This window comes from Lethenteron reissneri, chromosome 35 (genome assembly GCF_015708825.2).
Source record: "Lethenteron reissneri isolate LAM-NWPU_2019-01 chromosome 35, ASM1570882v1, whole genome shotgun sequence".
NCBI lineage: Eukaryota > Metazoa > Chordata > Hyperoartia > Petromyzontiformes > Petromyzontidae > Lethenteron > Lethenteron reissneri.
The window spans coordinates 12,979,463-12,994,507 of record NC_083813.1 but is presented as its reverse complement, the minus strand read 5'-3'; the positions used below and the strand labels follow the sequence as shown (position 1 = coordinate 12,994,507).

Genomic DNA, 15,045 nt, shown 5'->3' with positions numbered 1-15,045 from the left:
CATCAGTATAACAGTGACATTAAACAGAATCTTTATAAAACGGGTGACGTGTCAGGAAATAGCCGTTCTCCACAGCGCATCAAATGTCCGTGCCCACCAAAAAGGTACCGGAACGCCGTACGCAGCGCTCAGGTCAAGGTTCCTCACCCCCCACACACTTCCAGATGTGAGGGGGGGTCGGGCATGAAGACGGCTCAACCTCCCAGACGCGGCGGCCTCTCACAGGAGGCGTCCTGCTGCTCAGGACGCAGCTTTTGTCGATGTCGGCCCGTTCTTTGTGCATTGCAGCGCCAACTAATTGGATTGAAATGTGGCTTATGGAAAACGGTAGCCGAAAGAGTTGTACAACAAAAATGTTGATATTTAATGCCAATAATTAATTCACGTCTGCTGGATAGCTTCGGCGTATGTCAAGATTGTTTTCAGGAGGATCTTTGCTACCCTGCGATGTGTGGCCAATGAAATAAATTCCAATTTTATAGACCTAATCGAATTAAATAATTAAAGTGATTTCATGACCGAGTGTTCAGCATTCAACTGGGAGGGAACCGGAGACCACTTCCAGGTCAATCCGTGACCTCGAATTGTTACATCAGCCACGGACTGCCGCAGACAGCGAATCTTCAACGCCCCCCCCCCCCCCGAGCCACCGCACCGCACTCACCAAGGGTGGCCACGGTGCCACCACCCAAGCCAAGCGGCGACGACACAGCCATCGTCAGGGACGAGGATCTGCATGTACGGGACCGCTTGCTTCGATGCTTCGCATCTCAAAGCACGGGAGTACATCACAACACCTCGGCTCGACCGCTCCCCAGTGCCCTGCTGCAATCGAGCCACAGGCCCGCCGACCCCCCCTCTCTCTCCGGGGGGCAGCCGTCCCCGTGCCCACCTCACCCGTCGCTCACGGCGACCGTCACGGCGACCGTCACGGCGACCGTCACGGCGACCGTCACGGCGACCGTCACGGCGACCGTCACGGCGACCGTCACGGCGACCGTCACGGCGACCGTCACGGCGACCGTCACGGCGACCGTCACGGCGACCGTCTAGGCGACCGTCTAGGCGACCGTCTAGGCGACCGTCTCGGCGACCGTCACGGCGACCGTCACGGCGACCGTCACGGCGACCGTCTCGGCGACCGTCTCGGCGACCGTCACGGCGACCGCATCGAGACACGGCGTGATGCCTCGTCGAGGGCGCGGAGGGGGGAGGGGGCATGCACCCCCAGTCAGCAGCTACCCCGCGAACCGAGAGGAAATCAGGAAAGACGACAGACCCCAACCTCCACAGCCCAACAGGTGACCAGAGACAACCCCCACGGGGGAGACCCCCTCCCCCCAGCTCCGAAAAGGAATCCCGAAACGTGAAACCCAGTGAGGAGAGCAGTACCTGCTGTACCTCGGCGGCTGTGCTGCGGAACAGCTCGATGTAGCGCTTGCCCAGCGTCTCCTTGTGCTTGCGCAGCGCCGCCTGGGCGCTGTCGTCACCGGCGAACAGCACGAAGGCGTCGCCCGTGGGCCGCCCGTCGGGGTGGCGCACGAACAGCACGCCGTCGCGGTCGCCCGACACGGGCACGCCGGGCCCGAAGAAGGCCAGCACGTCGTCGGGCGTGGCGGCGAAAGGCAGCCCGCGCATGCGCACGATGACCTGGCCCTCGCGCGACAGGAACTGCGCCACCTCGTTGGACGTGCCTGCGCGCCGGCAATCGAACGGATGCACGAACAGACCGTCTGACAGACGCACAGACGGACGGACAGACAAAGAACTCCCCGAATTAGGTAGCACGGCGTTACAGTCCACCGCTGACATTCAAAGTCAAAAGCGATTTTCCCCGCTCGGTGAGCGTCGAGACGTCGGGCGGCTCCTCTCCCGTTTACAGCGCTGCAGAAATTCCACATTGCTACGGTGGTGGGCGAGACTGCCCACAGGACAACCGCCGTTAACTCCCCCGCAAAGTGGTGCTCATCTTTTAGACCTCGGATGGATGATGGGCCGAGTCTAACCCCTCCCCCCCCCAGCTGTTTTTTAAAAACTTCACAGCCTTCTGAATGAGAGCCGCTCGCTCCACCAGCGAGGAGCGACGAGTCTGGAAGGAGCCGCGTCCGTGGGTGGAAATTTCTGGCTCATTAGCGCCCAGAATCACACGGCAATCTCGCCGCGCGTGCATCGGTCCCCCGACGTCACGAAGCTGCGGACGTAGAAATCGCGTCGACCGTCTCGGACGCCCTGCCGATGCGCACGCGCCCCACGTATTTATTTACTTGTTTATCGTTTGCCCCTACCGGCCAACTGTGAAAAAGAGCTTTATAGCTCATCAGATTCTTCCAGTATAAATAAACATTCCTTCATTTCAAAGGTGAGCAGCAAAGAAGCCGTTAGTGGCGGCTCTCACCTCCAGCGATCTTGAGGAATTCCTCTCCGGTCGCACGGTACACCTGCAGAGATAAACAAGGAAGGACATTCCACGTGTGCACAGCTCCGGAGCAGCGGACTTCATCCAAGGGTTTGGGGCCAGAGCAGGAAGATTACCGCTCCCTCCCCGCCCCTTGCTGCCTCCACCGTGGTCAAAACACGTGAACAAATAAAGAAATTAGGTGAAATAGAAATGGCAGAAGCCGGGCCGCCGGGTGGGTTTAGATTGACAGATGGAGAGAGGATAGACGGACGGCCTTCGTTCACGGCCAAGAGCGTGTGCCCATTGCAACCAGGAGGAGTCTCCTTCCTCGGGGGGGGGGGGGGGGGGACCCCTGGGTTAAATGAAGCACGGCACAAGAGAGCAAGCACACACCCGAGAAGAATCAAAACATCGCTACACGTGGTGGTTTGGCAGAGGACAGGTGCAGCAAAAACCCATCCCGTTGTACTGTGCCTCTACGTTCCCACGTCTATGCTGCCCGCCGTCACCAAGCCCGCACTGACCACCGTGGTGAAGTATGGCCAAATAGCCCCCGACGGCCCGCACGACACGGGGAGGCCGTCATTCAACAGTGGACGAACAAGGGGGCGGCACGTGTACATGTTGTGCGCGGTGCAACATCACCTCGGGTCGGTGAACGGCCCTGAAAGATGGCATCACAGAACTACATTAAGGTCACACAACTCTCCAATAAATCAATAAATGCGATGCAACGTTAAGTTTGACATCAATCCGGCCGTCCTCGGCATGTATCCACACTTCCGGCCACGCCGCCGTCGTGAAATTCACCCAATCGGGAGCGAGCTGGGAACGGTGCCCTACGACCCCTCCAACCCCTTCGCGCTACCCGACCCCGGGAGGGGGGGGGGGGCGGCTGATCGGCGGCAGTGGCGGCAGCGCCCGCCGTGAGTGCAGAGGGCCTCACCTCGATGTAGCGGCTGCCCATGTGGTGCTTGTGCCGGTCCAGCGCCAGGTCCCGGTGCTCGGCGCTCACGAAGCGCACGAGCGCCTCGCCGTTGCGCCGACCCTGGGGGTTGAGGCAGAGCGCCACGCCGCCCCTGCCGGCCGTGGCGCCACGCGGCCGTTAGAGACCCCCCCCCGACGCCAGTTTCCTTCGGGCCGCGACCGACAACGCGCACGGGCCGGGAAAGCTCGCCTCGCCCCGGCCACCCACAGCACGATACGCAACCGTGGGGTTTGCGCTCCCCTGGTTTGGTCGGGTCGAGGTTCATGCATCGGGGGGTTGGGGGGGGGCAGGGGACCCCGGGGGCGGTCACGCAAGAGATGCGCCGACACGGCGTTCGTAGGCGGCGCGAGTGCCATGAAGAAACGAGCGTTCGCGTCTTTGTCTCCAAAACAACGATGTTGGCGGCAGCATGTTTGCGTGTTTGAAGAGAGGGGGTGGGGGGGCTCACTTGGCAATGTTGAGCCCGCGGAAAAATTTGGCGATGTCCTGGTCGGATGACTGCCAGGGAAGGCCACGGGCCTTCACCACGGTGTTGCTGTCCACGAGCTCGGTCTTGCTGCCGGGAGAGATCCGTGCGCGGGGCACGGCGCTGCGGTTAGCGCCAACCGCACCGGCGCCAAACAAACAAAGATCCCCTCTAGCTGTAACGGACTGTCGGCAAGTGGTGTTAGCAAGTAGCACCTACGAAGGCCGGCACGGCACTCGAGGGGGTGGGTCGCCGCCACCATGACCGGCCGCGCGGCACGGCCACCGCGGCGTGCGCGGCGGCGCTTCGTGTTTATTACGAAGCGGCTCGCGAGAGGCAAGCCACGCTTATACGCCAGTGCGGCCTTCTACCAATCCACTTCTGGATGAAGGCCACCCCATGCCCCGTCGCTCTCGGGAGCACACCGGGCGGTGGCGGGCCAGAGGCGGATGCCCAAAACCGGTTGGATAACTATCAGTTCGCCACCGACGTCAGCCGTGACCGAGATTCGAACTCGGGTCGCCGGGTTCATAGCGCCGCGCACTAACCACGACGCCACCGCTCCACACCTTCGCACATTATATGAATTCAAATCCTATCGTATCGCGATTGACCTATGACATTCGATCGTGGCTGTAAGCAAAGAATTTGAAAATCCGTGAAATTCATCGCCACGCAAAACAGTAAAAACAGCGGCAGTCGATTGCTACTGGCACTCACCACGTCCCCGATTCAAACTTGTGCGTGATCCTCTCCGGCTCGTCCAGCTTGTGATCTTCAGCAGCGCGGCAAGGGGTAGGAGGGGGAGGCATCACACGAGCATCACACGGTGTCCAGAGGACCTCGGGACAACTGCCACACAAGCAGGGGCGGTGGCGGTGGTGGTAACGGGTGGCCAGTTGGGTAATTGGAGTTGTGGCAGTTTCTGGAGTGACTGTCACTTGCACCAAGCGGAACTGAGAGCGGTAATAAAAATCCAAGGCGGTGGCGCTGAACAATTGCCGTGACCAGGGCTTAATTGCCGCGTGCAGACCTGGCCCATGTTCATGTTGGATCACCCTCCCCCTACGCGGTACAATCTCGACGCACCAGAGCACAGGTCAAATACGGCGACGTTCAGAGACAACTCGATGCAGACTCTCTCCACACAAACGAGAGAAATTCAAAAGCTGAAACGCAAGTGTCTGCTCTTTGTTCACTTCTTTTCAATTATTCATATGCCATTTGAGAGTAATACGCCTTTCATTTCGTCTTAAAATTGATGAATTGTTGACTTCTTGGGACATTAATAATGAAGTGCCGAGCGTGACCACGGTGACGGCGGCGAGCTCCTGTCTCCCCGTCACGGCGGTGAGGAGGAAGGAGGAAGACGTGGTGGTGGTGGCATCCACGTGGTGGTGGTGGTGGCGGTGCCCATGTTGGCGGTACTCACTGTAGGGATCCGTGAGAATTGTCTGCAGGATCCGGCCCATAAGCCGCACGTGGGAAACCCCAAACTCGGGCAGCTCGCTCTCCACGCTCAGGTCTGGCGTTGCACGTTAAGGAAATTGTCGCAGTTCAGATCGATTCCCCGCCGCGAACACGCGCGCCGTTTTGCCGACAAGTTTCACAGAACGCATGTACACACACATGGACGTACACACGCACACACGGACGTCCACACGCATGCGCGCACGCACTTGTGTTCAACCAAAACCCTCGCCCCCTTCACCTCACGCCCTGTCCTTCAATAGCGGCGTGGAGCAAATTAATTGCAAATTTTAACAAGGAATAATAATCACTCATATGTGTGAGGATCTGCAAAGCTTTCCAACACACGTTTGTCCGGGGAAACGATAAATTGGCGACGCCAACCGGCATTCGAAACCGCACGGCGTGCCGACATCACGCGGCGCAAGACACGCGACGGAAAATCGCGACGTCCGGCGAGACATACTTTGAGCGCCGGTTCCTGTCGCCGAGTTCAAGGCGACCTTTGGTGATCGACAGCAGCACGACGCTGTACTCCCCCCTCTCATTCAACACCGATCGTCAAATTTGGCATTCTGGTGACCCCCCCCCGTTCCTGGCAGACAGACGCGGACGGAGCCAACTCGAACGCCGATAACCTTCACTGGGAATGCATTAAGAAGCTGCAGCTGCCCAGGGAGTGGGACGAGCGTCTTGTGGAGGGGGCAGAATGGGGAACGCGCGCCGTGCAAATGTTGGTCGAGAAGCCTGCGGCAGGGCGGAGGAGTAAATGATTGCGGTACCGTGCGCACAGCTCTCAGCCCGGGGGGGGGGGGGGGGGGGGGGGGGGGGGTGCGGTGGGCGGAGCGCACACCGGTTCACGGCCGGCGCATACCTCCCCAGCGCCAGCGACGACGGCGGTGCAACGCGCCGTGCCATCACGACGCAGCACCTCGCGCGGTACCCAGCGCACGCGGGCACTGCCGAGAGCGCGTGACGGACGACTGTGCGGTGGGATAAACAGTGGGTCGCTCCCCATCCAAGACATCTGGGTCGGCGTGGAAGGGAAGGTAAAATACCCTACTCTTAGGTTTTTTTCGGTAAAGTCACGTAGGTAAAAATAAATAATAATGCCCACTTCAGCATTTGTTTCTTGCTGTGGTTGTCCCACCTGATGACGGACGCTTGTGTTGTGCCCGAAACGTCGCGATTTATTTTTTATTATTTTTTCTATTATTTTTATTATTTATTTTGAATCCTTGCAGTCACAAAAGCTTCAAATCTAGAAGTAAAATACCCTCCCAGGAAGTTCTCAAAAGATGCCCTTGATCGCAGGCCCTTTCCCCCAGCAGTGGCATTGCAGGGCTGCACCTTTGCTCACTGCCCATTACAACAATGGCCGTCGCTAGGATGGGGACGAGGAAGATTTTCCTTCCCAAGTGCTGCACAGCGCGGCTCAATCCCTCTGGTGGGGCACGCATCATCGATTTGTATCAAAACTCCTCCACCAAGCAAATTAAACAGCCGCGGGTGCCAGCATATTACACGGTGCCAATCAACGTTGTGCCACCTCTCCAGTGGGTTGAGGAGCAATCCTCACAACCGAAATTGGTAGTGAGGACTCTTTCGGGTGGTGGGGAGGTTTTAGGACAGTAAATCAACCACACGGCCCAACCCAAACATCAATCATGAATCGTGATTCATTATTATCATCATCGCCGTCGTCATGACGACTGTCGTTCTATTTTCGTAGTGAATAGAGCTGGAGGGCAGCCGTGACCGCTGTCCGCCGACGCGGCTGTGCGTGGGGGCTGTGCGTGGGGGCTGTGCGTGGGGGCTGTGCGTGGGGGCTGTGCGCGGGGGCTGTGCGCGGGGGCTGTGCGCGGGGGCCTGTGCGCGGGGGCCGTGCGTGGGAGCCGTGCGTGGGGGCTGGTCAGGGTGCGCTCGCAATGGCTGTGTTGAGAGAGAGAGAGAGACCTGGGCTGGCAGACACTGCATTCCTCCCACCCACAGGTGAACCCGCCTCCCCCCCACCTCTCCCCCCCGCCTCCCCCCCTCCGCCTCTCCCCCGCACCCTCCCCCGGACCCCGCCTCTCCCCCGCACCCCGACACGCCACGGCATTTAACAAAAAAAGGAAGAAAAAAAACTCCCTGTGCGTTGGATTCCACGCGACGTGCCGCGCTCCTATTGGACGCCTCCGCCACCACCGCCGCTTTAAATCTTTTCGGCTCGTGTGGTGTACCTGCCGCGTCGACACAAACTCCCCGCGGCGCCTACGGGCGGCAGCAGCAGCAGCGCCTCCGCCTGCAAGATGGCCCCCATCTGTCATTCCACTACCGAGCCACTCCAGGGCCGTCACCGCACGGAACAATCTCACAACCAAGTTCATCGCTGCCGTCGCTTCCCTTCCGCTGGACACTGCGGCTGTTGCAGCAGCCGAATGGCGACGATGACGATGGTGTTGGTGGTGATGACGATGATGATCGAGATGGCGATGACGATGGTGGTGGTGCTGTCGCTCGCGTGCTAAAGGATACGCTCCGCCATGCTTCCCACGTCCGTTTCGCGCAGCTCGGTGGAGTTGGGGCAGCATTTCTTGAATTCTTTCCGCAGGTCGAAGAAGGAGTAGAAGCATTCGGGCAGCGTCACGTTCTGTGGGGGCCCGGCGGGAGGGGGAGGGGGGGGACAGAGGCACGCATTCATTTCAGCCGACACACCACATCCAGAATGCCTCGCACTGTAGCTGCTGCATTGAGAAACCACATGCCACCTCCTCCGGTTTACCAGCAACCTCGATAATGTTCAGTGGAAAAATGAAGACTTGGGTTTGTACAAAACTGCAGGTGCCGACAGTTCGTGCATCACACAATCGTCATCCGCGGTCTATCCACTGCTGGATGAAGGTCTCCTCTGCGCCGCGTTGATCGTGGGGGTCATGTGTGGGTTGATGAAGGGGTTGGTGGGTGGGGGCGAAAGACCGTTTCAGATGCCACAAGCTGCAAGGCTGAGCCATGGCGAGGAGTTTACATCCCCAAGCAAAGTGGGAATTACACATTTCTATGGTGGGGGTGAGTTTATCCTTATGACAAACAGAGAACTTCCCTTACACAATAATAACAATCATAAGAAACCCGAACCAGGAGTTGAACTTGCAACCTTCCGCGTGCAAGCATATTCCCTCTACCGCCAGCCAGGGAAGCCCTGCAGAGTTTCAAGACTCTCTTCTCAGGAGGGTCCCCGCCGCCCGAGCCGTTTGGCCAATTGTTTTACGAGGAGCCGTTTTTGTTCGCATGCGGGAAACAACCAGAGTAGCCGGAGAAAACCCAGCACGCGCAGAGGAGATACCGCAGAAAGGTCTACGCGGGCAGAAGCCGCAACTTTGCCGAAGTTCAACATACGTACGTACATATACATCCATCCCACACGTTCAACATACGTACGTACATACATCATCCATCCAGACGTTCAGACGCGGCGATGCCTCCCAGGGCAAATGCGCGACATCGTGGGGACGTTTAGCAGAGGCAGTGGAGATGCCACCGGTGAAGGGTGGAAGCAGCGGAGGGAGACCGAGGGTGAAGGGGGGGGGAGCGAGAGACCAGGGTAGCGGAGGTGACTAGGAGGAGAGTCCCAGAACGGGGAGAGAAGAGCCGAGCGGCCGACCCCACGCAGTAGAGCGATAGAAGCTAGAGGACATCCTCCAGCAGGTGAGAGGGAAATTTGCACGGCTGGAATAGTGAGCGCAGCGCCAACACGGAAACGCTGCACGTGCAACACTTGCACCGTTTGCGGCGGCTCGACCCTTAACCCCCAATCCTTGCCTGCCGCACCCCATCTGCCCCCCCCCACCCCCCGTTCGTTCTCCGCATGGACTCTGGACCCACCGGGGAGTGTGGGGCCGGATTGGGGGTTAAAGGTGTGGACCGTCCACACCTTCAGAAACAAAAGTAATGACGGCGACGATGATCATTGGTCAACTTATCCAGAGCCTGTGACGAAATCACTCGCAATGCTTCCGATCATGATCAGATCACGGAAGCTAAGCAGGTGAGAGCCCGTACAGCCCGACACCTGTGTGGTGGGCGCTCGGTGACGATGCTCCCAGCGAGGCAGTTCAAAGGGGGCCACATCGCTCCGCACGTCGGTAACGATTCACCGCTTATTTATCATTTTGATGTTTATGAAAAAAATCGTATTGATCGTCATCCTCGATGGACAATGGCCGGATGTGGGCAGTGCAGTCTCCGCTAACGGGACTTGCACGTCCCCTCGCTGTCGGCAACCGCACCGCAAGGTGCCGCCACCTTTTTTAAAGTCCCATGATGCACCGGGCCAATTTTTACCTTTTTCGGCAATGTGAGCCCCACCATATCATATTGCTCTCTAGCTTTGTGCCGGTCCCAAGCAAAATTTCCCACAGTTACTCGGAGCAAACGTTTTTCTGGCGACCATTGCCCTCAAATGTCCCGTAGCGTCTCGAGTGGACTTAAGAGCCAGCATGCGGCGAGCCCAACGAGTCTGTGAGCACGTATCAAAGGCTCGCACCTTTTTGTTGGTCTCGGGGTGCAGCGTCTGCCGCAGGAGGAGCTGCCCGTCCGTGCACAGGCAGAAGGTGGTGCCCAGGCCCGCGTTGAGCTCGTTGCTGATGGAGAGCGTCACCTGCGGGGTGGGATTGGGGGCAAGGGAGGGACGGCGTGCGGGAGTCACAGGGCTGGCACCGACAGATCCTCTACACCAGGGGTCTCCAACCCCCGGGCCACGGACCGGTACCGGTCCGTGGCCTTTTAGGAACCGGGCCGCACAGCAGCAGGAGGTGAGAGCGGCGAGTCTGCACGTAGCCCGCCCCCATTATTTTATTTACCACTTCCGTCCGCGCCTCTTTCCCCGCACTTGTCAGTCACAGTTTTGGTAAGCCCACGAGCTGCTAACCCCTAGTAGCCAAAATGAATAAAAAACAAACGTCGCTGGAGGGCTTCTTTGAAAAGGGGGAGAGCTTATTTGAAACCGGTCCCTGGTGCCAAAAAAGGATGGGGGCCGCTGCTCTACACCCTCCAAGCTTGAAGGCATTGCCGCGTTAGCTCTGTCTGTCTAACGTGGTGGGGGGGGGGGGGGGGTCGCGGTAACTCTCGTAACCGAGAGAAAACTGGACAAAATGTAATGTATGCTGATCTTACGCACCCCAAGTAGACAACCGTTCTAATCAGAGGTGCAGGGGGAGGCCAGCAGGGCCGATTTATAATTTGGCCGATTTCTTGAAACTTTAGAGACGCAAGCCAAAGCAAGGACTACGTGCACACATGGACAACGCATGTCGTCCCGACAGCTACCCTCGTCGACTTCTGTACAGCGAATTAAACTCTTCCCACACACAACCACCTCTCAAAAAGAATGGACCACACAATCCGCACACGTGGGCACGACGTTTCCCCTGACTCGTTTCATTCTCTGCGGGGTTCGGAGGGCGATGGTTGCAGCCCCGCCATCAAAGCCCAGATCGTGCCGATTACGGGGAAACCGGTTCGGCGAGCGCACGCACCGCGACCTCCGCTGGCCCTGCCACCTCACCACCACCACCACACGGGCAGCCGGACAGAGCTGGACCACGCCGACAACTCCACACCAGGCCTGGCGCCCCTGGTCTAAACCGGGCTCTCTCCAGCCCTGACGAGTGGGGCAGTCGTCAGCCCTTCCATCAATAATAACCACGCCGCTCCTCTTCTGCGTGTGCCTGCACAGGAGTGGGGGTGGGGGGCACCGCGATCCGGGCCCCGCCGTTGCCGCTCGGCTTGCGGGCCCTCGGCCGAGCGCTGGGCCTGCCTCCGCTGGGCTCGCGGCACGAGCGGCAAACCGCCGCCTCCCGACCGGCCGCCCGGGGCAGGCGGACGCACCGCGTGGAGAAAAACCACCACTGCCGCCGCAACCCGCCGCCACGGCCGCATTCCAACGTCAACAAAAAAAAACGACAGCTTCCAGCGGACTGGTCAGGAGCCAATGGAAAAGGCACTGTAGTAACGCAGCGGCGTCGACGTGTTTGTGTTCAAGGTGTAGCAGTGCACAGCAAGAAAGGCAAATGTATAACTAGGGATTGTAGAGTTTGCGTGTGGGTGGGTTTGTGTGTGCGTGCAAAGATGTATATATCCGAGCTGCGCTCTCACGCAGTGCAGGAGAATTGGCCCCCATGCTTGCGTGCGTGTGTCCCTGCACCGTGCGTGCGTCCGTCCCTGCACCGTGCGTGGTCCGTCCCTGCACCATGCGTGTGTCCCTGCACCACGTGTGTCCCTGCACCACGTGTGCCCCTGCACCACGTGTGCCCCTGCACCACGTGTGCGTGTGCAGCTGTCAGTTTTAATGCACCTCTGGACCAGGGCCCCCCCCCCCACGCCGGGCGGGGTCGTGGGGGGTGGGGGGGGGATTATTTGACCATGCTTGACCACGCTGGTCAGCGCAGGTTGGTGAGGGTGAGAGGCCGAGTCGTGGCAGCATAGAAGTGCAGCACAACGATGGAAGTTGCTGCAACGCCCTCTGCTGACCACCAGGTACAAGGCGCAGCCTCGCAGCAGCCTATAGCACCTGTGCGTGTGCACCGTGGTCGCCCATACAAGCACTATTGACGATAAAGGGCAATTCTTCGCCCAGCTCAACGGGTGAAACCAATCAACTTTCAAGACTTAATTCTTTTTAGGGCCCAAATTTTCACAATTCTCGTTTTCAGACGTTCATTTTGTTGTTTAGTTTCAGGCGTTGCGCAGGCCAGATTCGTGCCAACTTTGAGCTTTCTATCCCCCTCCGGGAACACGAGCGCCGACAGCCACCAAGTCGTGATCGCCCCTTACTGTATGTGCGGCATAGCTAGCACACACGTGCTGCAGAGTTCCACAAGGCCAATCAGACGGCCACGTGCTGGCTCAGTGGTAGAGGTAGCGGCCTCACAATCGCAAGGTTGAGAGTTCAAATCCTGGTTCGTGGAGGAGGGGGGGGGGGGGGTGTCCCAGCTCATCATCTTTCTCGGATCCATAAAATGAGCATCGCTTTGAGGGAAAGTGGTTGTGCTACGGATAGACTCCCCCCTCCCACCATCATAGGAATGTGGAATTTCCACTACAGGGCTGTAAGCAGGAATTGAGCACCAATGCCTCAATGCGGCTCAGAACACCACTTCGACTTCGAGGCAGCTAGATGTTGAGGTATTTATTTCATCTCGGTGACCGTAAAAGAAGATCCTGTTATTACATTTGAACTAGCCTGGTAATGTACAGAGTACAATATAGGAGACGGTTTGAGCAATGGCTCTTCTTCAGAGCACGATGCATCTCACAGCACATGAAGGCCCATTGCTTGAAACGTCACCTTTTTTTAGGCCCTTTTTCCTGTCGTTTGCACTGCCAACACAGCAGCAGGGGCGGCAGCAGGTCACGTGTCCACGTGGCGATTCGCGGACACAGGCCCCGTGAATCTCGTGGACATGCAAAGACCTCCCCGTATAGCCTACAACAAACTGTTGGGGCAAGTCCTGTTAGCAAGCACCTATGAATGCCAGCATGGCCCACGAGGGGGTGGGTGGCCAGCACCACGCCTGGACGGACGTCTTTGTCTCCCGAGTGGAGATGATTTTTTCACACCCCACCAGGTACTCATTTGAGGTTGAGTGGACCTAGGGGAGGCCCAGGACCGGTTCAGATAATCGTCACCGGTGTTGGCCGTGAGCGGGAATCGAACTCGGGTCGCCGCGTTTGTAGCGCAGCGTAGCGCTAAGGGCCCATCCATTCAGTACGTACGCAAGGAGGGGGGAGGGGAGGTTAACCCAAATGCGTTCGCTTGAGTGGAAGGGGTCTACTGACAATGTACGCATCGGAAACGGGGGCAGGGGGGGAAGCCTCGACAATAATGTGTCTACATTGGCCTTCAAATGAGCCACAGTTCAGTGTCTTCAGCTGTCAGACAACAAGTCCTGCCGGGAGAGGTGGGACTGTGGGAGACGTGTCACTCGTGCCCCTGACTGCAACCATCACGCTGCTGTGCTTCAGCCTGACATTGGGCGTGTTGACGAAGTCCTTATAATGCGTCACCCGTTCGACTGGGTTCAGTCGGCGTTTGTACCGAGCGGACACGAGACACACCTTTTTAAAAAGGTACGCAACTTAATTCTTTAATGCAGCCGGCGGTGGACTGTTTACTTAAAACGTTAACATTAATTATTAATCCTTGATCGTTTCTGCGTGGATTAAATACCGGCCGTTCTATAGGATTCGGGGGGGGGGGTGCGTCAAGCGAACGTACGCAGGTGGGGGGGGGGGGTGCGTCAAGCGAACGTACGCAGGTGGGGGGGGGGGTGCGTAAAGCGAACGTACGCAGGTGGGGGGGGGGGAGCGTTAAGCGAACGTACGCAGGTGGGGGGAGGGTGCGTCAAGCGAACGTACGCAGGTGGGGGGGGGGGGGTGCGTCAAGCGAACGTACGCAGGTGGGGGGGGGGGGTGTGAAAAGTCCGCGTTCGGACCAGCGAGGGGGGGGTCAAGTTGACAGATTTTTGGGTACCTACGAAATGGATGGCCCCTACCCACTACACTACCACTCCCCACCGTGTACACACACACGCGTACACACACACACAGGTGTGTACGCGTGTGTGTGTGCACGTGCGTGTTGGCGAGAGACGTCTCTGAACGGAGGCGTCCCATTGTCCCTTCCTCGTCGGCCGCGCAGCCGCCACTCCCCGGGGGGTGGCGGCTGCCGCAGACGGGCCCAGCCCCGAGCCCCGAGCCCGCACGGCGCTGCTGCTGCTGGGGGCCGCAGCTCTCGCGCCGAGCCAGCCCCACGTTGCCCCCCCCCCCACGTTGCCCCCCCCCCCCCACATTGCCCCCCCACATTGCCCCCCCACGTTGCCCCCCCCCCACGTTGCCCCCCCCCCCACGCCGCATTCCCAACGTGAACGAGCCAGCGAGCAGGGCGCGTGACTCCAGCGGGCTGACATGACTCTGATGGCGACTCGCAGCGGGGCTAGATTATACACAGCTCACTGGCAGTACCCGGTTTACCATCACCACACACGGCTCACTATGACAGTACCCGGTTCACCATCACCACACACAGCTCACTATGACAGTACCCGGTTCACCATCACCACACACAGCTCACTGGCAGTACCCGGTTTACCATCACCACACACAGCTCACTATGACAGTACCCGGTTCACCATCACCACACACAGCTCACTATGACAGTACCCGGTTCACCATCACCACACACAGCTCACTATGACAATACCCGGTTCACCATCACCACACACAGCTCACTATGACAGTACCCGGTTCACCATCACCACACACAGCTTTCTACGAGAGTACTTGGTTTTATTATGACTGTACCAGGTAGGTCAACATGTTGTATTACTATGATGAGTAACTGTACCGACTTCACCAACACTACCCACAGGTGACCAAGTTAGTTTTAACCAACAGAGCCTGCAAATATGTCACCTGATACATCAACATAAGAGCTTACCAAGACATCCCCTGACATGCCAACATCACACAGAGCTTACTAAGACAGCCCCCCCCCACCGTGCACGAGCCAACGCGTCGCATTGCTCCGAGCGAGCGAGCCGTGCTATCGCTGTCCCCATTAAGTTATTCAAACACAAACAGTGGGGGAGCCGCGGCGAGAGTGCGGAACACCGCTTCCCATTTGCACGCATTAAGTGCGTCACCTCGGCCGCGTGGAGTCGCGTCGACAGCGCCGGGCCCTCG

General features: G+C 58.7%; 1 protein-coding gene across 5 annotated transcripts in view; it reads right to left on the bottom strand.

Moving 5' to 3' along the window:
* Positions 1 to 15,045, bottom strand: part of ESRP1 (epithelial splicing regulatory protein 1) — a 33,279-nt gene that overhangs the window by 13,093 nt on the left and 5,141 nt on the right. For 2 of the 5 annotated variants that reach the window (XM_061565814.1, XM_061565816.1), the window contains exons 3-10: positions 9,848 to 9,961; positions 7,840 to 7,954; positions 5,285 to 5,377; positions 4,573 to 4,627; positions 3,835 to 3,942; positions 3,345 to 3,477; positions 2,396 to 2,438; positions 1,393 to 1,733 (exon numbers count right to left, since the gene is read on the bottom strand). In XM_061565814.1, the coding sequence (XP_061421798.1) occupies positions 1,393 to 1,733; positions 2,396 to 2,438; positions 3,345 to 3,477; positions 3,835 to 3,942; positions 4,573 to 4,627; positions 5,285 to 5,377; positions 7,840 to 7,954; positions 9,848 to 9,961 (1,002 nt within the window). The remainder of the gene's footprint in view (positions 1 to 1,392; positions 1,734 to 2,395; positions 2,439 to 3,344; positions 3,478 to 3,834; positions 3,943 to 4,572; positions 4,628 to 5,284; positions 5,378 to 7,839; positions 7,955 to 9,847; positions 9,962 to 15,045) is intronic. The other 3 variants (XM_061565817.1, XM_061565818.1, XM_061565815.1) reach the window with 2 other exon arrangements.